Source organism: Carassius gibelio, chromosome B14 (assembly GCF_023724105.1).
Source record: "Carassius gibelio isolate Cgi1373 ecotype wild population from Czech Republic chromosome B14, carGib1.2-hapl.c, whole genome shotgun sequence".
Lineage (NCBI taxonomy): Eukaryota > Metazoa > Chordata > Actinopteri > Cypriniformes > Cyprinidae > Carassius > Carassius gibelio.
In genome coordinates this window covers 2,483,034-2,509,920 of record NC_068409.1, presented here as the reverse complement: position 1 = coordinate 2,509,920, position 26,887 = coordinate 2,483,034, and the positions used below count along the sequence as shown (strand labels likewise).

Sequence of the window (26,887 nt, the reverse complement as noted above, 5' to 3'; positions counted from 1 at the left end):
GGGACCAATTCTCACTGTTAACTAGTTGATTATTAGCATGCCTATTGTTAACATATTGCTTGTTTATTAGTACTTATAAAGCACATATTCTTCACAAGCATATTCGACATCCCAATCCCAATACCTAAACTTAACTAACCACTAATAAGCAGCAAATTGAGAGTTTATTGGGGCAAAACCAGTAGTTAATGGTTTGTTAATAGCGAGAATTGGACCTAACTTTTTTTATTTACTTAGTAAGAAAATTGACAGACGAAAGAAGACAAGATCAGAAAAATTGCTTGCGAATTTAACCACAGATTGACTAGATTTAAGTGGAAATGTGTACACATGGCAGGATCTGATCTGAGATCTTTCTTAATGTAACATTCTTTGTGTACACATGCCACTTGAGTGTTTTTAAGCTTTAGATCCATGAACTAACAGAACAGGATCTGGAAGTGGAGGATGAATTAGAGGTTTCAGAAATTGTCTTGTGAGTTGTTGTTGAAATAAAAAAGGAGACAGTGGAAAGCAAGCCAAGCGAAATAAATAAATAGGAATAAAATATCGGCAAGGTTTTTTTGTTTAGTTTTTTTGTCCTTACAGCTCATGGTATAATGCACGATTTGGCTTCTGTGTAGAAACGTGCTCTGGTGCCATGAAACAAAAAACGTGGAAAGGAAAACTGTGAAAATATTTATACAAATTAAACGCAGTTTGAGACAGATTAATTGGCAGGGTAAAAAGGCAGCCATAATACGAAAAACATGTCAATATTCATCACTGAATCCAGGCGTGCAAATATAAAATACAAAAAAGTTCAAATGGTCTGGACTTATTATTATAACCACATCTTGAGAAATGAATAAATTGCTAAAAATCCCGACATTCAAAGTTCATTACTTCCACAGCATGAAACAAGAATGTACTTTACTGTGCAGATCACATTATTTTACTATATGGAACACCATATAAAGAGCACAATGCAGATGTTATGACATCCTATAAAAGGATTCCACTAGGGGAATTATTTTTAAAAGCCAAAGCCAATCATGTAACAATCTGACATCTACGAATACAAAAAACTTTTTATTCTAAATACAATACCAGCCCAGAGAAATCAGTAAAACATTTTGGTTTTAAAATTTCTTAGAAGCATGACAAAGACTTTTTCGATATTTTAATATCTGTATTCGCACACTATAAAGAACATCTAGGCTTTCCAAAACACTACAAAACAACGTAGCTAACACCTATCAAACTACACCTCGGCCTCCACTGGCACGGCTTGAATTACACTGAGGGTGGGATGTGCCAGCAGAGGGATTAACAAACAAGTCCAAGTTCAAGGGCCCTGACTAAACAGCATGGCGGAGATGGTTGCGGTGCATCAAAGCCGTCCTGGCACATCTTGGGCGTCCCAGCACAGTGCGTGCAGCTGCTCAACTGAGGTCATCTTGGCAGCTGCCCCTGTCGCCCCCCTCCCTACCCGCCCAAAGTTCAGGGGTTCGCTTATTGCCTTCAGCTGCAAAGCAACTTCTCATTCATGCTTAATTATGAGAAGACTTTCTATACATGCTTGTTTTCTTATTCTCATATTGCCTGCTTCAATTCTCCTCGCATGTTTCGTGATGTTTACTCTTGATTTTCAGCTAGAGAGGGGAGGGAATTGGTAGATTTCATGCAGTATATTTATTTATTATTTATTTTCCTTGAATATTGTAAAACAACTATGAGTTCATGACAACCCCATTAACATTCTCAGGTAAGAATTTAGCTTTTGCAGTGAAACAGAGTGAAAATGACATTTCTCAACTCTTTTAAACATTTAAGGTATTAGAAATCTTGCTGTCAGAGAAAACAAGCGTCAATTGTGGACATTTTCATTTTCATTTTATTTTATTATTTTATTTTATGCTGTCCGATATTGTGACTCTTGTTTGTACTCTGAGTGTGCATTTTGAATAATATATATATATATATATATATATATATATATATATATATATATATATATGATATTAAATATTTCACATAAAGAGAGTGACAATATCCAAAACATGGATATGTGCTTAGTTACGTTTTCCATTAAATCACACGAATGCCCAAAGTGGATTTCACTTTCATTGACAAGACTGGCAAGGAATTACTGAAGACGTTTGTTTGGATTGTCATTTCGTTGTGCAAAAGTGAAAATGATGATTTAGAATAAGCTTTACTTTGTTTTTATATTTCAGTCAGATATTAAATCTGAGATTATAAATTAGCACGCACACTTTGACAAACATTATACATTGTCCTTTAACAGGAAATACAATAATTAACAGGGCAAAGGAAAATGATTTTCTACTTCCAGTTATCAGTAGGGAGACTAGGATACACAGGCTTCAACAGAAAGCAGGTTTACTGTATGCAGCCGCCACTCTAAGAGATGGACATGCAGGGGTCAGGATCACTAATGACCCACTGTATGCTACAAAACAAACAGTCCATTCACCGCTGGGGATGTTCTCTATTCCTGTAATTCAGCTCCATTGTCTTGCATTACATAGGGCTCTTCTGAGAGGCAAATAAAAGGATCATTAACTTAGTCCAGCTAATATAAAACTCATCCTGAAAGAGGCACTCCACCAGGGCCTCCATTTAGACTTGGCATTGCTTTAGATGGATGCTTTTGCAGTCCCAAATTACCCACAGGTTAACATTATCATCCTTACAGTTTAATGTGACTACACGCAGAAGTAACATTGCTGGGAATTTAGAAGGTATGGCTTTGTCGGTGTACCATCTATGATGAATGTACGTGGAGCAGGGTTCATGTCCTCAGAAATATGGAAGGGGGCTGGTGAGATCACAAGACTGGCCCAGAGCCCCTCCTCACACAAGTAGATGGATCACTATTTGGAACGTGGCCAAATTAGGCCCTGATTAACTTGGCGAGTGGCCAGGGTGCTCATTCAGCCCTCTAAACTTTAACACACAGTAGAACAAAGGTCCAACTACTGGACGGCAGGTCTGAAAAAAAAAGGCCATCGAAATTCCAGAATGATCAGTGGATTATGAGTTGAGTTGTGGATTAAGTATTTTAAGGACCCTTCTGCTCAGTTTGATTTGGCCATTTCTGGTCGGCTCAAATCAACAAAGGAAGTTGCTGTTCATGGCTACAGATGTCATATTTTATTGAAAGATGAGGCTGTTAGTGACAGTATAGTCTATTTAATATTTTTACAAAAATAACAATATATTTTAGACTGTTTCTGGTTGTTATTAGTTTTTGTGCACTTGCAATGCTACAAAACAGTATCTTAAAATGAATTAAGTTTAGGAGATAATGAGTTTTATTTACAAAGTGTGCGTCCATAAAGGCATGAATACCCTCAGTTGTAATAACAGTATACTGGTGAAAAAACATTTGTTTTTGCTCTTATTTCTGTTTACAACAGTTTTTGCAGCGTTAAGAAATGTAACCATTCACAGACATATTGTGTTGATTTGGCCCCTATTTGGCGCCTAAACTCTGGAATAACCTACCTAACATTGTTCGGGAGGCAGACACACTCTTGCAGTTTAAATCTAGATTAAAGACCCATCTCTTTAACCTGGGATACACATAACATACTAATATGGTTCTAATATCCAAATCCGTTAAAGGATTTTTAGGCTGCATTAATTAGGTAAACCGGAACTGGGAACACTTCCCATAACACCCTATGTACTTGCTACGTCATTAGAAGAATGGCATCTATGCTAATATTAGTCTGTTAGTAATATTAGTCCTATTCCGAGGTCACCGTAGGGACCAGATCCAGTCTGTATCCAGATCAGAGGGTCACTGCAGTCACCTGGATCCAGTTCGTATCCAGACCAGATGGTGGATCAGCACCTAGAAAGGACCTCTACTGCCCTGAAAGACAGCGGAGACCAGGACAACTAGAGCCCCAGATACAGATCCCCTGTAAAGACCTTGTCTCAGAGGACCACCAGGACAAGACCACAGGAAACAGATGATTCTTCTGCACAATCTGACTTTGATGCAGCCTGGAATTGAACTACTGGTTTCGTCTGGTCAGAGGAGAACTGCCCCCCCAACTGAGCCTGGTTTCTCCCAAGGTTTTTTCTCCATTCTGTCACCGATGGAGTTTTGGTTCTTTGCCGCTGTCGCCTCTGGCTTGCTTAGTTGAGGTCACTTCATCTACAGCGATATTGTTGACTTGATTGCAAATGATTTGCACAGACTCTATTTAAACTGAACAGAGATGACATAACTGAACTCAACGATGAACTGCTTTGACCCAATGTATTTTGTTTAAAGCGCTATATAAATAAAGGTGACTTGACTTGATTTTTTTGTACACAATGACCAATCAAAAGCATCAGAGGCAGGCGTTTTTGTCCAGTGCTGAGTGAATAAAAAGGAAGCACTCTTTGTGTGCTTTCTAGGATTGATAAATTTCCTTTTGAATTTGTATAAGACTTTTGGTTTCATGCTTAAAGGACCAATGGTGCCGTACACACTGCAAAACTTCCACCTTCAGTGGTTTGATTCTGGAACCGGGAATTGATGCAGATACATGCATTTACAGCTGGCTAATGACAGGTGTATAAAAGGTGTTGGTATAAAGATGGTGTATAAAATGATGATGATCGTGTTTGAACAAATTTTGCACACTTAGCATTGCTTGAGGATCTTGCTGTGCATCCTGAAAGAATATAATTTGCTTGCTAAAAGTGACGAAGGGCTGTAAAGAAAAGGTTGTGGAAAAGCCCATACATGGAGAGGTTTTGGCAGGTTTTATGCAAGTTATTAACCTTGAGAATGTGGTCACTCTCTCTTTTAATTTAGAATACTCTCAGTAACATTAGAACAAGGTTAAGAACATGTATTGTGAACTAGGCAGAAGTTCTCCAAGCAATTATTAGTGTATGTGACCCAGTGTCATCAAAATAAACTGATATCTTGAGAGGTTTGGTATAACTTACCAATGACAATGAGGGTGTAGTTAATGTTGACACTGCCAAAACCATTGGTGGCTTTACAAATGAATGTCCCAGCATCCTCTGCCTCCACCTCTTTGATACGGAGAGCTTGCTGAAGGACCCTGAAGCGCATCCAACCACTGTGGATGTTTCGTCCATCTTTGGTCCACATGATGAGGGGTGGTGGATCGCCCTCCACAGGACACTGAAGTTTCATGGTGCGCCCAATTCTGACGGTCTGACGGTGAGCTACCTTCTCTGCTACACGTGGAGGACCTACAGAGAACAAGATGATTATAATAACTCTCATTATATAAAAGGGAGGACACTGGTAAAAGGACGCGCTTTATATACATATATATCAATCTATCAGAATTCTACCTCACTTCGTCAGTAGGTACAATGTACAGACAAAACTTGGGCCCTTTTTGGCATGAAGAAAGGGCATGAATGTCAAAAAAAGGATCATTTAACTCAAAATCTAAAATTCATTGTGAGATTGTGTTCACATGTACCCAAACCTTTCTTTTTTTGATTCAAGTGGTTCTTCATTGCACAGCTTCAGACACACTATACTAACAAACCAACCAAATTTAAGGGTAAATGCACATCAAAACCTCTTGTGTGAAAGTTTTGTAAGATTGCCCACACTTATGCTAGATAAGATTTGAAAGTGACCATCAAATCATAATGGACAATTCCTCTCTTCTTCATCCTGTCACTCACATGAAATGATCGAGAAAATAGCACTTATTACAATCAAGTGTCACACTACTTTCTTCTTGTTCGAGAAGCCATTACAAAATAGAAAAGTCAATTTGTGTTTCATACTTGCTTTAAGCTTTTCTATTCTAAAAATCAACATTTCACTATGCTGGGGTCTTGTATACTGGCTGTTGCACTGAGGTAAAAAACGAAAGCTTCAGTGCATTCAACTAAATCATTAGCTTTTCAAGAGATGAGACGAAGCTTTCAAGAGTCTTGGCCTGGCTGAGCAGAGCGAGGCTTCCCCCTGCCCACGCACAGCCCTACTTGCTCTCGTTAAAAGACCCAATGCAGGAAATTGATAGTGTCACTGTTTATGTCTGTGGGGAAATTGTAACCGCAGTCCCCTGTCAGCCAGCCATGTTTCGCTGGCGTACTCTGCTACTGGACTGCATTGTTTGTATGCTCCTCAGTTGGTGGCTCCTCCAAGGTTAAAAAGGTCAGAGACTGCAAATATCGTCCGTGCTCGTTCCTCTCAAGGCTGTGTGAGTCACTCTAATAGCTGTTTACGTAAGGCTATTGCCAGATTGGATCCATTTAGCTGCCACAAAACAGGGCTTAAGAAGATCTTGTGGTGAAAAAATTGAGAAACAGATTTCCACATGTAGTCATACGTATGAAGGATATTACGCTTTACATAAAACACCATACTGGTAATTGCAGCCATCACTCGGATAAATGAAGAGGAAATACTTTTATCTCATTGTCAGACGTCCGTCCAGCACTTAATCATTTCCAAATCCATCTCAACAAATTAAATCCTCAATCTGATGAAAGAGATCCTCTGAAAAAAACCATTAGGAAGTAGTCTGAAGCCATACGTCAGGTTAATATAAGGAACAGATCAAAATTAGCGGCTATTGTGTAGACAGGGTGTAACCGAAAGTTGTTTAAGGTTGCAACTTGCCGCAATAGTAACTCAAGTGATCACTGGTCTGCAACTCTGCGTGTATCTGCTATTTTATAATGGCCTCAAACATGGCTGAGATAATTGTATTGACAATGTATTATCGTTTTAAGTATTTTTTACTCAACTGTTACAAAACTTAACAATTTTAGCAATTTATTATGATTGTTAGTTTTTATTGTCCATTAAAAGGTTTACAAAAGGTTTTCCTCACAAAAATTTTCTTAAAAGAAAACAGTTCATCAAGCTGGAAAGTTTAGTATATAAAAATTATGTAATTTACAGTAACTCCATAAATTAATGAACACACTTTTGCTGGAAACGATGGCATACTCTGCAAAATATTACTATATACTAGTCTGTAGTTATAAACACATCTTTTTAAACATGCATTCAAAAATATTTAACTCATTTTGGCAATCTATGGCTACGTTCACACTGCAGGACTTAATGCTCAATTCCGATTTTTTGAAAAAATTCGATTTTTTTGCAATGCCGTTCACATTTCCAATTAAATGCGACATTTTGTGATCTCCTGTGTGAACCTGAAATGACCCAGAGGTGATCCGCATGCGCAGAAGAGTATTCAACAGTGAACGACGTCACTCGTTATTTGCGGAAGTACGTTAGCTAACGGTAAACCTGGATGTCAACAACAGTGAAACTTAGTCAACAGCGGAGCTCTTTTTGCAATAATTGAGTTATTTTCCCAACGGAGCAAGCACTATTACAATCTTCTCGTTTTAAGAAGAAAATTAAAAAGAAGGAGGAGAGTAAGGTTTCTGGCCATGGCGTTTTGTGGAGCAGTGTTAGCAACGTCGGTACAGAGAAACGTGTGGGTGCGGAGTCGAGTGGTGGGATACTGATGTGGCTCTTCTCTTTCCCTCCTAATTCAACGCAGAATTATTATGTTTGTAGTATATCAATGACGTACGGGTCAGATTCATGTGGCCTGGCCGTTCAGACGGAGGTCGCATTTCAAAAGATCAGATACGTATCGGATTCAGGACCACATACCCAAGTGGCCTGGGTCACATTTGAAAAGATCGGATCTGTGTCGTTCAGACTGTCATGAAAAGATCAGATATAGGTCACATAGGGGCAAAAAAATCGGAATTGGCTCGTTTCAGCATGCAGTGTGAACGTAGCCTAAGTTAACGAGCTAGATAGGATTTTCTTAGTGACGTAAAACCAGAATCTGACTGCAATAACTTAGCAACATAACAGAAAACCAAACGTTTAAGGTTGCGAGGCATGAAAATGTTGTTTCTTAAGCACAATCTTGAGATTTAAGAGCTCTGGCATTGTGAAGATTATCAGTATTACAATATAGTGCACAAGTGCTCTATTTTATGTCCTTGTTTGAAGCTACACGCTATCTACTATCACAATCTACTTTTGTTGTATGGAAAAGAGCAATGCAAAAATTCTTTAAAATCTTTTATGCTGATAGATATCAATTATCCATGAACTGTAACAGCAAAACTGTTTGATGTTGAATCAAAGGGGACTTTTCTAGTGAAAAATCTCATGCCTGGTTTCACACTGCTCTGATATGACGTGGTGCCCAGTGGGAGTGTGAAGGAGTCCCTGGCACAGGTATCAAGTCAGTCTGACTACAGCACACTACTGTGTTTCACAGACAGCAGTGGGTAGCTGACACGTTGATGGATGATGTTTGAAAGTGTGAAAAAGAAATTAGTCACAGGCAGGAACTCGACGGAGTCCTGTTTTCCCGCTCTGCTTCGAATGGCTTTCTCATCAGAGTTAAACCTTCCTGGTGAGCCGTTCCACAGATTGAAATCTCATTCTCTTTTAGGAGGCCCATACACCCACACTTTGACCAGATTTACGGCTCTCCCGCTCCGGGCCTTCTGTTCGCGGGTCAGTCCCGAGGCCTGTCCTCCTCGTGGGTCGACAGCACTGCACGTTTCACAGATCAAGAGGTGCGTGGTAGAAAACAAAGGCCCTGAACTTTCACAAGCAGTGCTCGGTTTGCCTTCCAAGTCTTCTCCCTTTGGCTCAAAGACGGCTGTGATTAATGTAACGGCTCCCACACAAGTCACAAAAGACGGAGCCAGGGTCAGGAAAGCATTGTTTTAGCCCGCCGAAAAGAAAAACGGCAACACAGAGTAACAGTATTTACACTGTGTGAATAAATAAATGCATTCCGATGCCCATCAATACACACTTCAAGAGCAGTGTGTGTCTGTGTAAATATTGGGTGTGTGAGTGAATTTGTGGGCTGAATTAGGGGAACGGCAGGTCGAACTTTTTAAAAATCAATCTGTTTTCTCCATTCAACATAAACGCATTCCCTTCTATCGCAGCACTATACAATACGGAGGCCAGCCTCTTATTCGCCTGTGCACCGGAGAACTCTCAGCGAGTTGCAGTCTTCCATATCCCTCCTTCCCTTTTACGGCTAGCTGGCTTAAGGTATCCCAACATGCATGCTTGGAATGTCGACTAATGACAGGAAGAAAAAAAATTCTGTAAGAGGCCAAGGCAAGTAGCATTCCACCATATATTCTCTTTTAACTCCAGCCCTCTGCCAAAAAGCCTCTACACAGCGATTTGCGTAAAGAAGGCTTTCCCTTAAGAATAGATCTCTCCTTGAGCCAGCAAGATAGGGCCCTTTGGTGCAAAAGACGCTGAGGCATAATATTTTGGTTGGCCTCGTGTAGGGAGCACAGGACGTGATTTGGAGCACAAGAATGTATTTGATTATAATTTCTTGAGCAGGTCTGAGCTCACGAGTGCCAATGTATTCACCTTCAGGAAGCAGGTTGTGATAGAGTAAGATAACCCTCTCCCTGCCTTCACTTCCTCTTACAGGGGGCTTCTTTATTGCTAATTGTATTCTTTTTCACCACTAACTCCAGGAAACCCTAACCCTATACTGTGAATATGCCCAAAACTAACACCTCTGAAGTTATGCAAATTAACTTAATATTGTAGGTCAGATTCGATAAGCTTTATTCACAACATCTTATCATGTGACCAACAAATGTGATGTAACTACTAAAACATTCACAGGAACGCAAAATCCATGTCTTCCAAGAAAATCAGTCACCTCAAAAGGCCGATTTAGAGATATATTATGAATAAAAATAATATATTCATGCTTCAAATTTTACTTACCAATACTCCAATAAATTTGATTAAATTGTAAGTACATTAAAGGGTTAGCAATCCAAATCGCTAAGATTTTTGTTCATCTTTGGACAACAATGTTATCTCATATTTATTTCATATATATCTCTATTTCTGTCTTTACAATAAAGCTCTACATAATCAAATTCATAAATTTATTGTAAAAGTAATAAATATGACCTGAGAACATCAAACTCTTCTAAAGAGACACAATCACTTTATACAGTGGCGTAACTTTGTTTTAAAAAGTTGGTGGGGCAGGAGCGAGTGTCAGTGTGTGTGTGTGTGTGTGTGTGTGACAAGTTAAATATTTTACTTCAGATCAAATGTGCCAAATGCATAAAACCAAAAGTGTAAAGAACATATTAAGATTGCATTTAATTTAGTGAACCTTTCTAAATATTTAATGAACTCTATGACTGCCAATCTCTAAACACAATGTCATAAATGAAAATCAATTTATATAAAAAGTATGTTATCAGTTTGATTGTGTTAAAATTGGAGTAATTACAGTGGATTTACACCATCTTGATGGATGGATCATGTCTGGCTGAAAATGTAGAACAAGGAATGTAAACATACTCCATTTATGATGTATGGTATGGTCTCTAACAGCTGCCGTTGGCCTTGTATGCATACTAAAAATTTTCCCAAGGTGACACAATCGAGATGGAATCAAGTGACTTCACTTGCATTTACAGACCCTTAACAACTAGAAAAGACAGGAAAACAACATCAACATTTCTCATAATAATTGTTTTTTGATTGTTTATAAAGGATTTGAACATTTTGGGGTCCAGGAAATTAGACCAGCAATCAACATCTGAACGCTCTGCTCAGTGAGCTCCAGATTCTGTTTACTAAAGCAGGCCAAGGACGGAAAAAAAGCCAATGAGAGTCGGATGAAATGAAAAACCTCCTAAAACATTTGCCGGATTGAGTACGGGTCTCCCTCGGGGAAAGCTGCAATGAGGGGGATTGTGGGATATCATATGTTGCCACCATGAGGTTTTCAGAGCCAACAGCTACACAAGGAAAAAGACCACTGGAAATGGAAGGAAATGACGTTCAATGTTCTAATATATATATACACACACACACACACACACACAAACACAAAAACACACAAACACACAAACACATACACACACACACACACACACACACACACACACACACACACACACACACATACTGTTTTTCTTTAATTAGTGAGACTATTGTTTGTCATGAAGGTTTATGACCCATAGGAATATAAAAACTTAGAATGCAAACTACTCTATAATCTAACTAGTGTTTGGAAAGTTACAACAAAAACTGTAATTGCTACATTTTTTATTTTATTTTTGGAATCTTTTCATATTTTCTATTTCTTTTGGAAAACAAACCTACATTCAAGGTCTTTTTGACTTTAGGGCATCGGCGTCTTCAGTTTTAAAACGAAAACAGAATTCAGCAACTCAATGACTATAATCAATCAATGGTAATCTATTTACACTGCTAAGCAAAGTTACACACAAACACCAAGGAAAGAAAGGCATCAGTATTCTTCTAAGATCACATTTATGTGATACTTAATCCGCAACAAATCAGGCATTTTAAGGCATGACCAAAATCAAAACTCTTCTCTGATTGTCTTGTATAACTAGGATCCTTCATTTGCAGTTTATATAAATACAAGGAATATAGCATGCAAAAGATTATGTTATTGAATTTGCATTTCCAGAAGGAAATACCAGTGCTGGAAGTGAAAATATAAATACATTTAGGCCTGGATTCATAGACGGGTCTTAGCTTACATCAGGCCTTAGTTAAATTAAGATATTTGAGCAGCTTTTATAAAAATGCCTCAGAAGAAATCGTTACATGTGCGCATCTTGAGACAGAACAATGGAATCGTCATATTAAAAAATTTGTCAGAGCAAGATATTTTCAGCTCAAACATGCATTTTAGTCTGGGACTAGCCTTAATCCATGTCTGTGAAAGCGGGGGATAAGGAAATACATGCAAGGAAGACCATTCACAATGCAAAATCTCCACAGAATTATTAATTGATAACCCCGCCCCAAATAAAAAAAAAGAGCACCACTAAAGCCTAAAATGTATCTACAAAGCTCAGCCTGAAGGGAGTTAATACGCTAAGTGGTTTAGGCCAAATTAACTGCAGAAGTTAAAATGTAGGGGTTTAGATCAAACCCTAACTACAACATAGGGCTGCAACGATTATGACAAAAATCATAATTGTAGATTATTCCCTCGAAATCGTAATTGCGTTTATTAATTATGATTATCACAATTTACATTGAATGATGTTTATATCATTGTTTGATGCAACTGCATGCAGTATTTTTATATGATAATAAGCAAGCTGAAACCTTTTAGCTGAAAATAGTATTATGCTTCAATTGTCAACTATACATCGGATTGTTTTTTTCTTTATATTATAACAAATGAATATATGACTGAAGAATGGTTTCTGTCACACTGGTGCAAAAAAGAATATTATAATACTATATAAATGCAAGTGTTGTGAATATGTTGCATAAGAAAGACTGTATATCTCCGATATGACAGTGATATTTCTATGCTGCTTTCTCACACCTTTTGGTTTCTGTCATTGCCTGGGGCGACAAGTGAAAGTGATGGGAATATTCTACTCACACAGACCGTACTCTATTCAGACAGGTAAAGAGCAGCCATTTCCCCTGCTGTCAATAGGTCAATTGCTACCAATTGCAAAAGCATGACAGTTAACGTCGCCCTAAGGCAGTGGGCTGCTCGTATTTACATCAGACATGCACAGGACCTTCAAGAACTCTAAAATGCATTCTGTTTATCGCAAGTACCAATAAAGTAAAACATAGATTTACACTTAAACAGAATATTATAACACCTTACCAACCATGTGGCAACAACTTGGCAACTACCCATCTTTATACAATGGGGTTTTACAATATATAAATTAATTAATTAAAAAAGCGCTGTACCACAAGCAGTAAAACACCGCACTGGTAATGCCAAGAACACTCATATTTTAAATTACACATTGCATTGTGTTGTGTCTTCGGGCTGATGAAAAAGTCAGTAAAAATTACATTAACATTATGCATTTTCCTACAGATTTTACATTTTGTTAACATTTTTAAATGGAAAAGTCTCTACTGGAAAAGTTGCTTTTACATTGCACATGAAAATCAAAAAATGAAAAAAAACTATACATGTCTAAATGGAAGTTTCAAATAAATAGCTATGTAATGAATGGTTACGCAGGCCTTTTGTCAATATAATAACATGCAATCAATAGAAAAACAGATAAAGTACAAAACAGCTCCATCATGTATTCGGCTTCCAGATGAGGGGAAAAACATGTTGTGAATGGCACAGGATCCCGCAAACTAGAGCAGTGATTGAGCGAGTGGTTTATCTAATGAACGGCTGGAGCGGTGGGAAAAGAGAGGTTTGGCTGGCTCTCCCGTTCTGCCACTGCTCTTGCCACGGCCCCAACAGAGACACACTTTTCTGGGAATCTCAGGACCAGAAGCCAGTAGGGTGTTGGGTGCCGAGCGGATAATGTTGCCATGTCGACAAGTCAGCAGATTCTTTAAAGTCTTTAAGTTCCCTTTGCTGTTCTGGCAATAAAGGAACACAACTACATAACGGAACATAGGAACATAAGGAACATAACTTCCTCCTTAAAACAATCCCAACATATTTATATTAAAGTGTATAATAGTAGATTTTTTAAATCAGATGTCATCTTAAGAAATTATCTTGAGTAAGAATTATCTTAAGAAAAAAAAAAGTTTTCTGAACCAGTTTTTTTTTTTTTTTTTTAAGATATGAAGTACCAAATTGTCAAATCTATTTTATATATTTTAATTGGTTACAAAAACTGTCAATAAGGCAAGATCAATAAAATTAATTCAAGATATATTTTCCTAAAACATGATTTTAACGTAATTAGAGCTATATTTAGTAGGGCTGGGATAAACGATTATTTTTTAAACGATTAATCTAGCGATTATTTTTTCGATGCATCGATTAATCTAACGATTAATTTTTTCAGACCGATTTGATTTCGATTATCTCCCCATTAATTGACTACTAACACTTTATACATGTTGATTTACATATCTGAATGAAAAAAAAACATGAATTCCTTAACATTGCAATATATGTTTTTTGCTCTTAAAATTACAAAATAAAAGACTGACTAAGAATGCATTACTTTGCACTTGTATAGAGATAGCATTCAATAAAAACCTTGAAGCCTTGAAAACACATAGCTTACTGAAACAAGCTTACTGAACACATAGGGCCTAGCTTACTGAAAAAGTTCTTCTTTCAGATGAAAATAACAACAACTTGATGTCTAGCATTCAATAAAAAAGGTCACCCAAAATACTTGTTTAGAGCAATTGAAAGAATACAGTAACCAATGTAAACTTGAGGGCTTTAAGCTAATACAGAGAGTGTTTTTCCAAAAAATAAATAAATAAATAAATAAATTAACAGTGGGAGCCAGCAGCCTGTCATGGAGAAAAAAAATCTCTTAATGCTCCACGTGAAACTTTGGCGTTTCGCCCTTTTTCTATCATGTTTAATGATTTTGATTAATATGCACAAGGGAGAGAGAGAACAAGAAGCGCTCTTGTTGTTTGAAGACTGTGAGTGCGCGCGCTGTACGCGCCCTGTCAGGCGCATCAGTCATTCTATTCTACATCACTCACCGATCAAAAAATAAATGCAGAAAAACCCCTGGCTTGGTTATATAACGTTGGACAGAATGTTGATCCGGCCATTGCGTATATTCAGCACACATAAGGTAAACGTTTTGCAAACGTTTTTTTGAGAAATAAAAACAGGTCGACGAATCGATGCGCATATTTTGCGTCGACGTATATTTTGCGTCGACGTCATCGATGACCTCGACGCGTTGTCCCAGCCCTAATATTTAGTGGGTTTTTTTGTGTGTGTTTGTGTTTTTTTTACAGTGCAAAAGGATAAAAAGTGTTTAGACCATTTTTTTCCATGTAAAGACTGGGGCAATATATAATTGTCAAAGTAGAAAGAGTCTTTGAAGGGAAATGAATAATGCTGGTCAAAAAACCAGACCTCAATGGGACTTACTCCAGAAACGTTTAAAGCTGTCAGTTCTGAGGAGTGTAAACCTTCATCTCACCTTATATAACGGCCACAGGTTCACTGGAAACAAAGCATGGTCTGTCCCTCCAAATTAACCCAGATCATGTTGGATTTAAACAGCACCTGTCTTCTCGGTGTAAAGGAATTAAGGAACTAAATGTTGCAGTAAAGTCTGGAAATCAGAGTGCTGAAAAGCTATGAAAAGGACATGTTCAGAAGGCGTTGTTTTCGCAGGCTAATGAGCCAAGAACCTCAAGGAGTTTTTAAAGGACGACATACTTCCACTGGTTATAAAGACTTTTATGATAGCTCAATAGAAGAAACTTGGGCCTGGATGATAATTATCCAGATGTATTGTATGTGAAAGGGGGGCCTGAAAAAATACAGAGGGAGCAGAGCATTCCCTGGGCTGTGACCTCGGCCGGGAAGCTGAAGGAAAAGCCACCTTCTTATTGTGTGCTGGCGAAAACTGTGTTAAAGGCCACCACTTCAATTACATGTAGCTGCTGTGGGGGCTTTATGTTTCACAGGGGGGAGATAAAAATGACCTCTACAGGGTGCCGCGTTAGCTGTGTGTGGACTTAGCGATGGGGACACAGAGGGGGACAAAATTTGAACAGGGAACAGACAAATGGATGAGGACGACATGCGGCAAAAGAAGATTTGATAAGAATATTTCAATAATTTCATGACACAATAACATTCAGTGATGTCTGTTAATGGACACATGATGTTTAAGTAAACTGATCTAATACTTTTTTTTTTTAGTCAGGGTTTTGTTGGTATTTAAATTAATTTATTTTTATTATTATTTATATAATCCATAATTATTATTTATAAATTATTTACATTTTTTAATTATTTATGTTCACCAAAGGACAGAAATGTTGGCAAAAAATAAATAAATTGTTATATTGGTAAAATGCTGTTAAATTATGTCCACAGATAAATTCCTAAAAAATGATGCGACTGAACCTAGCACACATTGCATTCTCACATGAGTGTTAAACTCACATCATTTGCCAAGATGGAGCTTGTGAGATCAAGCATTTACTGTGAACTTGGGTTATTATCAGTAACTAAAACTAATACATAATAAATAAATATAATAAAATAAAATACAATACATACAGTAACCCCCCCCCCAAAAAAAAAACATTTATTTACTTTAATTAACTTGAATTAAAACAATTATTTTATTTCAGCATTTGTTTAGTCTCATTTTTGTTTCATTGACATACAAAAATACAACATTCAAAAATGAATAAATATACATTTTAAATTTAAAATATTTAAAAAACAAAAACTAAATTACTAAAACTTTACTAAATACTAGAATATACTTCATAAATAATCTTTACTAGATACTAAAATGCTGTGAATCAAGCCGCTCTGAAAACACACTATTATCAGCTGCACGCGTGTAAATGAACACAGTGCTGCTCTTCACTGTGAAACACAGGGCAATGAACTATACTTTGCTAATGAAATCAACGGCTTTCGCAATTTCATCAGATTTTATTTTGCTATTTAAATTTTTTAAATTTTTTTATTTTAGATTTTGAAGCCCGATTTTAGTGTTAGATTTGAACGAACTAATTATTAGCTTTTCATCAACTCATGGACGCCCTGCAGTTCCCTCACGAACCCTCGTTTGGGAAACTCTGCACTAGGAAAACACGCCAAGTCAGTCACACATCCTAGTGTGTGCTCTTTGGCTGGGCAGACCAGGCTAATTCCATTTTACCGCTCAGACAAACAGCTCACAGAGGCCCGGAATGCAGGGCATGAGAATATAAGGTATCCGCTCCTTCACTCCCCTCAGATGACAACGAATAAAAACAAAGCTATGAATGGCAAGCCAACTGGTGACTATCACAAATGTTAGGAGATGTTCGGTTTAAACAGTGGCTTGAGGTTGCAGTATTGGTAGAGGTACAGATTAGGGTAAGCGGTGAAAAAACGAAGTGGGGAAAAGCACAAGAACAGCTGGATGTTAAACTGTATTGCAAGGGAAACCTATTAACAGTTTGTGCTGCAGAGAAGAGTGCCTGATATCTCTATGGCTAATATTTAACGTTGGCGGCCTCCAGCTGCCTGATAAAAACGGAGACCAGCCTCTCCGATCACACTTCTGTGACTTATCTGTACTCAGGGCACTAACCCCACTTCAGACAGGCGCTCAGCACCTGCAATAGCTCACTTCTGTGATTAACTTTATATTATTCGTTAACTAGGAGCCCCATGTTTGCACTACAACATCAGATGCAGGTCAAGGGCGTTTTATAAAGAGAGGCCTAATCCATATTGTGGTGATACCCATGGGATAAAGCAGAGTTTGAAATGATTTGATACGAAGATATTGTGGAACAAAAGTTTAAAGGAGTACACATAATAACTTTATTATTATTATTATTATTAGCGGTGCAAAATTATTATTATTACTCACACTAGCTCAGAGTTCAATCAATCAATCAATCAATCAAGTACATTGATCACATGTATTTGCACAACTGTTTTCAAAATAACACAACATAATAAGAAATTATTCCATGGTAAGTTATTCAAAATCTAAGAATGACATCTGAAGGATCATGTGACACTGAAGTCTGTAGTAATGTCTGCTGAATATTCATGTTTGTCAAAGCAAATTTAAAATGTATTTATATAACTAGAAAACCATTACCGTATTTTCCAGACTATTAGTCGCACTTTTTTTCATAGTTTGGCTGGTCCTGCGACTTATAGTCAGGTGCGACTTATTTATCAAAATTAATTTGACATGAACTGAGAGAAATGATCCAAGAGAAAATATTACCGTCTACAGCCGCAAGAGGGTGCTCTATGCTGCTCATTGCTCCTGCAGCCTACACTGTTTTCTCTTACATTTACATTTATTCATTTAGCTGACGCTTTTATCCAAAGCGACTTACAATTGCTATATATGTCAGAGGTCGCACGCCTCTGGAGCAATTAGGGGTTAAGTGTCTTGCTCAGGGACACATTGGTGTCTCACAGTGGATTCGAACCTGGGTCTCTCACACCAAAGGCATGTGTCTTATCCACTGCGCCAACACCCACCCCCTCATGAATGCGAGTTATAGTCCAGTGCTACTGTTATATGTTTTTTCCCACGTCATGACGTAGTTTTGGACTGATGCGACTTATACTTAGGTGCGACTTATAGTCTGAAAAATACGGTATTTTAAATGGCAGTATTTCACAATATTACTGTTTTTTTTACTGTAGTTTTGATCAAATAAGAGATAAGAGAAATAAGAGACTTCTTTTAAAACACTTGAAAAAGACCCAACTCCTTTCAAAATCAAACCCCAACTTCCACTATCAGTATCTTCTCCTTCCAATGTAAGAGCGGTATTCCTGCCCTCCGCCTGAGTCTCCTCCTGCCTCGCACATTCCACACCGTGTCTCAGCCATGACTAACTTCATTTGTTCTGTGCAGGTCTCCATCGGAAAGCGTTTCATCTACACGCTCTGTGGGCACCTGACCAGGGCAAGAAGGCACACAAGACACCTCGTGTAAAGCTGACCCGTGAAAACGGAAGAAGTATGGCATCCAGCACAGAGATCTAATGTAGACTGAGTGTTTCACGAGCACGGCCCTCCATTTGTTTGGAGAGGTAGTGAGATGCACAGGAGGAAGGGGGCTGCAGGACATTCCTCTCAAAGCTCTTACACTCAGTCGACGGCAGCTGGGAGTGAACCGGGTCGATGCTCAGGCCATGTGCTACATGTGTTCTTAATGTGCAGGGTCTTTGTATCATTTTCAGATTTTTAAATACAAAAGGAAAGCAATTCAAGCGTTGTTTTTTTGGTTTAAGGCTTATGGCGTGCTATTTGCATAATGGGGTCCACATGAAGTACCTGTATAAAATTACAAACGTAGCACTCCTGTAGTTTCCTGTTCCAGTCTCCCCCATCCCCCGTCAGCCTGTCCTTGTAAAGCACTTTAGCCCTGTATTCATTGTGGCGCCACAGGAGAAGAATACCCTGACCCGAAAAGCAAGGCCAGATCCGACAAAGTGTCCATTGACTGAAGGGGAACCTCACGTGGCCGGCAATCCTGCAATATTGTCTCAAATGAATCCGTCGTCATGGCACTTGTACCTGTCAGTGGACATCGAATTTTGCCCTCGCGGGCCGCTGATCTGTCATCTGCCTCGCGGTCATTTTCCTTTCCATCGCCGTCACGTGAGGGTCTTTCACTAGCGGTTCCGTCCCATGAACAACCTTAGTCTCCGTTTCCGCTCCAGCTCAAAATAAAATGGTCAGGCCCATGGGAGCCGGCTGTGAATCAGCTATCCTGCCAAATATTTTTAGAAACAGGGCCTCTATATGGAACACAGCTCTAGTGTCTGAAACACATACTATGTCTGTTAAAAGAGCATTAAAAGTGTCTTAAAGGGAGAGATCAATCAACATGCAAGAGCTTTAATCATTTACAAAACCTCACCCTCATTTCTTCTGTGAAACAAAAAAGGAGAAATTTGGAATAATGTGCTGGTTGTGCTATTTGTTAAGCAATTACTATGAAGATTGAAGCTTTCAAGCTTCAAAAAGGTTGCAAAACACCATGATAGTATCAACTTATGTACTACATAGAGTTCAAATGAAGTCAAGCAATACTTTTTATGAGGCAGAGTTTATCTGGACCTCCAATATACAATGGATTTGAGGCTGGAAAAATGACACCCACACCTGTTACAAAAGAGCCCCTTATATCCCCATATAGGTAATTTTATCAGGCCTGATCCTTGGAGTGGCTGAGAGACAAATAACAGCCAGCAGCAGATGAAGACTTCCACAGGTGCAAGCCAAACCTCTCTAAACAATACACCGATTTGACACTAAAGGCTGTTTTTCTCTCTCTCTGTACTGACCAGTATTTTAAATGCATTTGAAATATTGAATGCTATAAATTGGTAAGCTGTTCCGAAAATCTCTTTGACTCAAACAGATGCAGATTTGACTAGTGCAATGCCCGAGCACTGAAACCACTCCCACAACTCTCACACACTTCACACATTCCAACTGCTGTGTGGATTTCAACCTAACAGCTGGCTGTGCTTTTCACTCGAAATAACACACACACACACACACACACACACACACACACACACGCACACACAAAATCCCTGCAAAATATTCAGCTGGGGCAACCACGCCATAAAATAACAATTAATAAATGAAACAAATTTAAATATATTATTTAATTTAAAAAAAGAAGACAAAAAAAAAAAAAAAAAAAAAACACTCAAGTTGCAACTTTGTCTTTATGTTTATCCAAGAATTCCATAAGAGATTTAAAGAAGATTGTAAGCATTTATATTTTAAATATAACTAAGTATATTTATTTAGCTACATTAATGTTGGCAGCTAATAAACAAGGTGCATGTATTCTAAAATACACACAAAATAATAAATAACTAAATTAAATTAAAATAAATTAAAATTAGGCATGACCAAATGTCACATGTTCTGTATGACCATGGTGAGGAAATCTTTGTATATTTCACCAGTCACTTAATGTCAATCAACTCTGCGGCTGTTGTTTAGGCACGGAAAACCTTTCACCTTGAACAGGGGATGCCAGCAGGGGAGGCATGTCGTGATGTTCAAGAGACAAAGGGGTAGCTTGGTATTATGAAGGTCAGAGGGTTACATTCCTAATTGCCTTGAAAACAAACTGCAATGGCAAGAAGAAGAAAAAAAAAACTGGACTGCAAATCTCCCGAGTCCTGAAAGTAGGACATCCAAATACAACAGATCCAAAAAGTTTTTGGACATTTACATCACACTTACAAAATGTATAAATGTCACTGCATTAGGTTTTGAAAGCATTCATTTGAAAGAATGAACACAAATACATTTAAGTTTATTGACGGACAATTTGATGTATGCAAAAAGGGTTTAAAGGAAAAAAAAGCAATGCTTTAGACGCTCATAAAGCAGTATGTCATGCATTTCCCCACAAAATAACATTAAACGTTTGAAGATGCCGACATCTTTGACACATGTCCTAGCCTTTGCACCTTAGGATTGTACAGCGGTATTTGGTGGGCAGTGACGGCAGATTTCTTGACACGGCTGATATTTAGGGCAGGTCAAACACAACAGGCAGTATGGTTAAGTGCCCTACCTTACCTAAACAAACAAACAAAAAAAAATTCCGGGAAGCTGGCGCGCTTGCGTGCCAGGGGACGGCGTGACTGCAAGATATGCCTTCCATCAATCATGCACATTGCTTTTTTTTTTGTTGGAGACTGGCGTGGATTCTGCTGCACGGGGAGCATCAGAGCCCTTTCTGACATATGACATATACACAGCTGCTGGTGAAGCACAGGCCCCAACACAAACTGACACGCCAAATCCCAAAGAAAACAAGGGGAGCTGTCTCCAGTCTGAGGATTGCTTTTCAACATCTCATTTGTAATGCAACCAAAAGAACAGCTGGGGATATGGGGGCGGGAGCCATCCCAGGCAGAAGAGCGCCGAGCCAACAAGTCAGAATCGCAATACACTGGAAGCGTTTGGAAAAGTGATGCACAGCACAGGCAGACAAAACAGCAGAAGTGTTATTGTAAGACCTCTGGTGTGGGGGTCAGGCATGCGACCCAACCTGGTCCTCCATACTGACCTTTGACCTTTTCTGCTGAGCACTGGCCAAACACAGACCACCGGCCCACAACAATGAGCTATTCAGCCTATGCTATGACCAGGAAGTGCGAGTGAGCGTGCGAAACGTGTAGGACTGATTCCCAGCAGCTATCAGCGGACTGTTTAACAAACTTCCCATTTGACAAAGATTTATTGCTTTGGGACACAGCATTTGTAAATCTGCCATTGTAACGGGAATATAAAAGCTGGCATATGCGTGACATCTGTAATCGCCTTTCCAATTCCAGTCTGGGACAGCCAAAATACTGGGCACCATGGCTGGAAATTAACAGGGGCTTAGAGGAAAAATAGGACCATAATAAATTAAAAATGTTAAAATTACAAGTCCACTCCACAACTGAAGTCTATAATGGCTGTTGCGATTAATGTAAAATAAAAGAATAATGAAAAGTGTTGATTATGGCAAATATAATTTTTTTTTTTACAAAGTTTCTGCTGAGCTTATGAATGCAATGCCCACTCACTTAAGTTCAATCAACATTAATAATAATTATTACTCATTCATTAAATTCAGGAGCAATAATCAAAAAATTCTCATAATACTGCAGGCATTCCCTATAATGAAGTCTTTTTTTAAATTATTATAGTTCATGCAGTTGTTAATACATATTACCTTTGAGATGATTTAAACAGTCTGTGTAAATAAACATAAATGTCATGTCAGATGCAGCTTCTGTCCCACCTTTGCAGTGTAAAGATGACTTCTGATATCAATCAAATGTAATAATTTAACAGTCTATACAGTATTCTGATTGATTGAAGTAATTTGTTAAATTCAAGTATTTGACATAAAAGTCGACAAGGATAAGTTTAATAAGGCAATAATAATAATAAAAAAGTTTACTCAATTAAAATAAATAATTAAATAAAATCCCCTTACAGGAAAAGTAATTTACTGAACTTGCTGGGCATGACTATTTGGTGGACTCATGCTCCTAGTCACACATTTAGCTAAATGTTTGTACAACCCCCAATTCAAATTGGGCTGTTTTTCTCTTTTCACACTCCCATCATTACGAGCACCTCCCCCATCGAGTAACAAGATCCCGCACCAGCATCTAGGCACCGTGAGGTGCCAAGGCCAGAGAGGGAACTCCCCAACCTGCACTGCTGGATCTGTGAACTTCAATTAGCCACCGCAAGATACACCATATGCCACACACCCCATGGTCAGAGACCTTTTGGTCTCTTTTTATGGTCTAATCAAAATCACATTAGCCAGACTGACATAGATCAATATTTTTTTAGATGACTGGCATCAGTTGCTAGCCATCCCAGGTGAACAAAAATGTGTTTGCATTCAAAATCTACAGTACTGACAATTGGTCATTTTCATTTGAAATATTTGTAGTGATTTTTTTTTTTTTTTTTATTAAACAACTGAAATCTAGCATTTGATTATGTCTCATTGATAAAACTATAAAAATGCACATACACTTACATTAATTATTTGATAAACAAAAAAGTTCAGAAAATGAACAGCATTTATATAAAATAGATGTCTTTTGTAAATTTAAAAATATCTTTCCTCTCTTTTCAATCAAGTTAATGCATCCTTGCTGAATAAAAGTGTATACATTTGAATTTAAACTAATAATGTATGCAATATACTGTACAAACTAACCAAAATAGTCAAACAATATACTCTTTGATTTATAAAGAATTAATTAATAATGAACGAAAAGAGTTTCAATAAATTTGAAGGCGTTTGATTTTTTTATGGTCTGTTAGCCTATATACTTCAGTATCACACACGGAGGTTTGTATCTTGTTAAAGCAAATGAGACCATTTATTTTCCCCAACCATTTTCCGCCTCATTACAGAACAATGTCCCTCACAGTCTATCGCAAATGGGAGTAGGTGACACAAAAATGGCCACTATGTAAACACCATTTGACTTCACAATAAGTATTTTATTGGGCCCACTTAACAACCATTCCTTGAGCCTTCCTCAATGGAAATGAGATTTATAGCCTTCTTTACTCACACGGGCTATCTTCATGGTAAACCAAGCATCCAACCATCTAATTGGTACTAGTGACTGTGTTTCTAAGGTTTAGACCATGAGCAACACATAACCCATGCTACACAAGTAGAGGAAATTTGAGGATAAAGGGAAACTGATAATAATCAACCCTTCCACTGTTCTGAGACACATTAAAGTGGGATGAATGGAGTTACCAAGTGTAACACTGTGTTTCTTAAACACAGTGAATTCATTTCCTGGATGTCTGATGGACATAAACCATGATGTGGAAAAAGGAAAGGGTAAAAAAAAGAAGAAGAAGAAGAAGACGTAGAGAAAAGTGAGGGGGGTTGGGAAAGGTGAGAAAAATCACTGTTAAGTTTATGACTCCAGGGTTTTTTCCCCAGAGATGCAGATTTAATGTCCATCAGATTGGTGTTCATAAGGGTGTTTACTTTGCAAGCAGACCATCTTACTGTTTGCTCCACTGAGATTTCGGATCCACACATCTTCACGAGTATATCTACATTTGCTGCAAGGGTGGTCTACATCAGTGTAAACAAATCAGCCCGTGCCTACAAACACTTTCAGCCCATCTTCAGAGCTCAGCCCCCACTTCCAAGACCCCATATGTTCCCAAAAGACTCCCTTAAACTCTTCTCCTCTGGAAATACCCCCCACACAAGCCCAACACTTGAGTAAAAACATGAACAGCAATGTCTGCATTACTGATAAAGAACCAGACACAAATGTGTTTTTGTTTACTGACGTTATTCCTGTCAGAGGACATAATTCATGTCGATATCATCTGAGAAAACAAAAAATGGGAAACTGTAACTAACAAGGCTTGAGGGTCTTAATTACAGCCTCTCAGTGTCTTGCATACAATGATCTCCATTCAAGCTATGAGACCATTGCATCATATAAATGGCACACTTTAAGGTTTTTCCCGTGGACAAATTGTTGAAATTCCACATGGGATTGTTAAACTCTGCTTTCTGGCATGGCTGGTTGAACGGGCCAAAAGCGATTCAGATGGGATTGGATGCATATTGCATTTACAAACATTCAAAATGGCCAGCTGGAACGAGTGGACAGTGGATGGAATCGGATGTTGAGTCGTCTACTTTGAGACGCCTAGACCAGTAAACATTGCAAAGGCTGCACAAGTGTAATATTTCTTTGGCAGCGCTGCACGAACTGCACTTCCGTTAACAACAGAAAATGTTTGTCATGTGACGTGAAGCACTCCTCTCACGTCAAGGACAAATGAACCTTACTCCACAGGTCCTGCACTAACTATCTTTCCCAAATGACTTGAGTGCTGTTGTGATCTTAAATAAAAGTGCAAAATGCTACAGATGCCGTTAAAATTAAAACTGACTTTATTTAGTTTTTTAATGAATTTTATTGCATGTACTGCTTTGCATTAGGCTTTTATCTGAATGCACTAGATTAGCCATTAAAACATCTTTCTTTTTGGCTTTCCTTTAAACACCAGACAAACAATTCTGGATGGGGAAAATGCCTTACAATTGGGTTTTCAATGTTGACTTTAAAATATTGTTCCAGATGCAGCTGTTACATTGTAATAAAGTACAGAAAACAGAGTACAGAGTATAAATGTATGTAATCAGTTCACCCAAAAATTATATTTGAAACACAAATTTGAATGAAATCTATGAGATCACTGTGCCTCTATTTATCCAAAACTTTCAAGTTTTAAAAAGTGCATTCACATTCCCATATGAATTGATATGTCTTCTAAAGAGAAACAATCACTTTATATGATGAATACATTTAATTAAGGCATTTCACATCAAATATGCTCACAGGCAAATCGACCTCACTGGTCGTCATATGACAAGAAAACATGTCTTGATTTCCATTTACCATATTTGACGTCTTTATGCATTGATCAGTGTTTATGTGTGAATAAAGCCTAAATTAAATCTTTGAATAGAGGGGTAGAAATATCCATGGATCGAATAAGAAATGTCTTCTTTTGTGTTATGAGGATGAACAAAAGTCTTAGAGGTTTGGGACGATATAACAGTAAGTAACTGATGACAGAATTTTATTTTTTGGATTAACTAATTAGCTTGTAAACAATTTCTAATAATTAACCCCCCCCCCCCCCTCCCCACCACCGTTTTTAGAATTTGTCACAGAGAAGGTAGTATAAAAAATTAGACCATAATACATGAACACAACTACACAGGAGTCTTTATCAAGGCCATTTTAATTTGCCTAATCACACATCTGTATACTGAGGTCTCCCTAAAGCAGAGATACATTTTGGGAGAACTGAGATCTCTGACCATTCAGACTGCCACTTCATTGCGTCTCATCAAAGAAATGAATCTATGCTGAAATGCTGCAGGACTATAATTTGAGCAATCTTCAATGGACAGATCCGATTTGTGTTCTGTCAGGTGCAAAACAAGTGGGTAACAAGCGCAACATATCAAACATACCCGCAGCTTCACGTTCAGATACGATCAAGGCGGCAAATTGTCTGCGTTTCCTTACAAACACAAATCTTCCTGGCTTGGGAGGCACACCTTCGCTATTGCACAGCAAACAAACATAATTGGCTAATCTAATCGCATTGCTTTCTGCATTTCTGTTTACTTTTGGCTAAGCGTCTCCATGAAGGCCAGGGCTATGTGACCGTGAATGCCACATTGTTCAGGGCCCCTCACAGATGCAATCTGCACAGACGTCGCTTGGCCTCTCTCTCCCTCGCCCGCCAGCTCCGGTGACAGGCTGTTGAGTCTGAGGTGTACGCTAACGCAAAAGGGAGACTCCATCACGCTTCACATGCAGCCCTGATGGAGTGGAGTCAGTGAGCTGTACTATCTGCCCATCAGCGGCCCTGGCCCCCATTCAGCCCATTATGAATGGAAATGATGGTTCGTTTCAGTCCGAAAGGAAGACCAGAGAATGGCTAATGCGAGAGGACTGCATTCAGCAAACAATGCCAGCTACAGAACCCGAAAGTCTCCAGCTCTCATTCTGGACCTGAACTCAATAGACAGGTTAAAAGAATCCTTCAAGGTCCAGGATGATTGAATTCCAACTCGGCAGATGAAAGAGATGGACTAAACTGAGATGTTTTCGGGCCTTCACATAATAAAATACATTTTGAATTAAGTTTAGCCTGTCAGTTGAATATAACATCTTATTAAAAAGTCTTACACAAGGTTTTTTTTTTTTTACCAACGACTGAACTTTGACCATGATTACTTTTCTATGCACCAAAACCAAACAATAAAGATACATAAA

At 38.3% G+C, this 26,887-nt stretch overlaps 1 protein-coding gene across 1 annotated transcript in view; it reads right to left on the bottom strand.

Annotated features, from left to right (window-relative positions):
- fgfrl1a (fibroblast growth factor receptor like 1a) overlaps positions 1-26,887 on the bottom strand; it is a 52,086-nt gene that overhangs the window by 23,858 nt on the left and 1,341 nt on the right. The window contains exon 3 of the mRNA XM_052573778.1: positions 4,963-5,235. Coding sequence (XP_052429738.1) covers positions 4,963-5,235 — 273 coding nt within the window. The remainder of the gene's footprint in view (positions 1-4,962; positions 5,236-26,887) is intronic.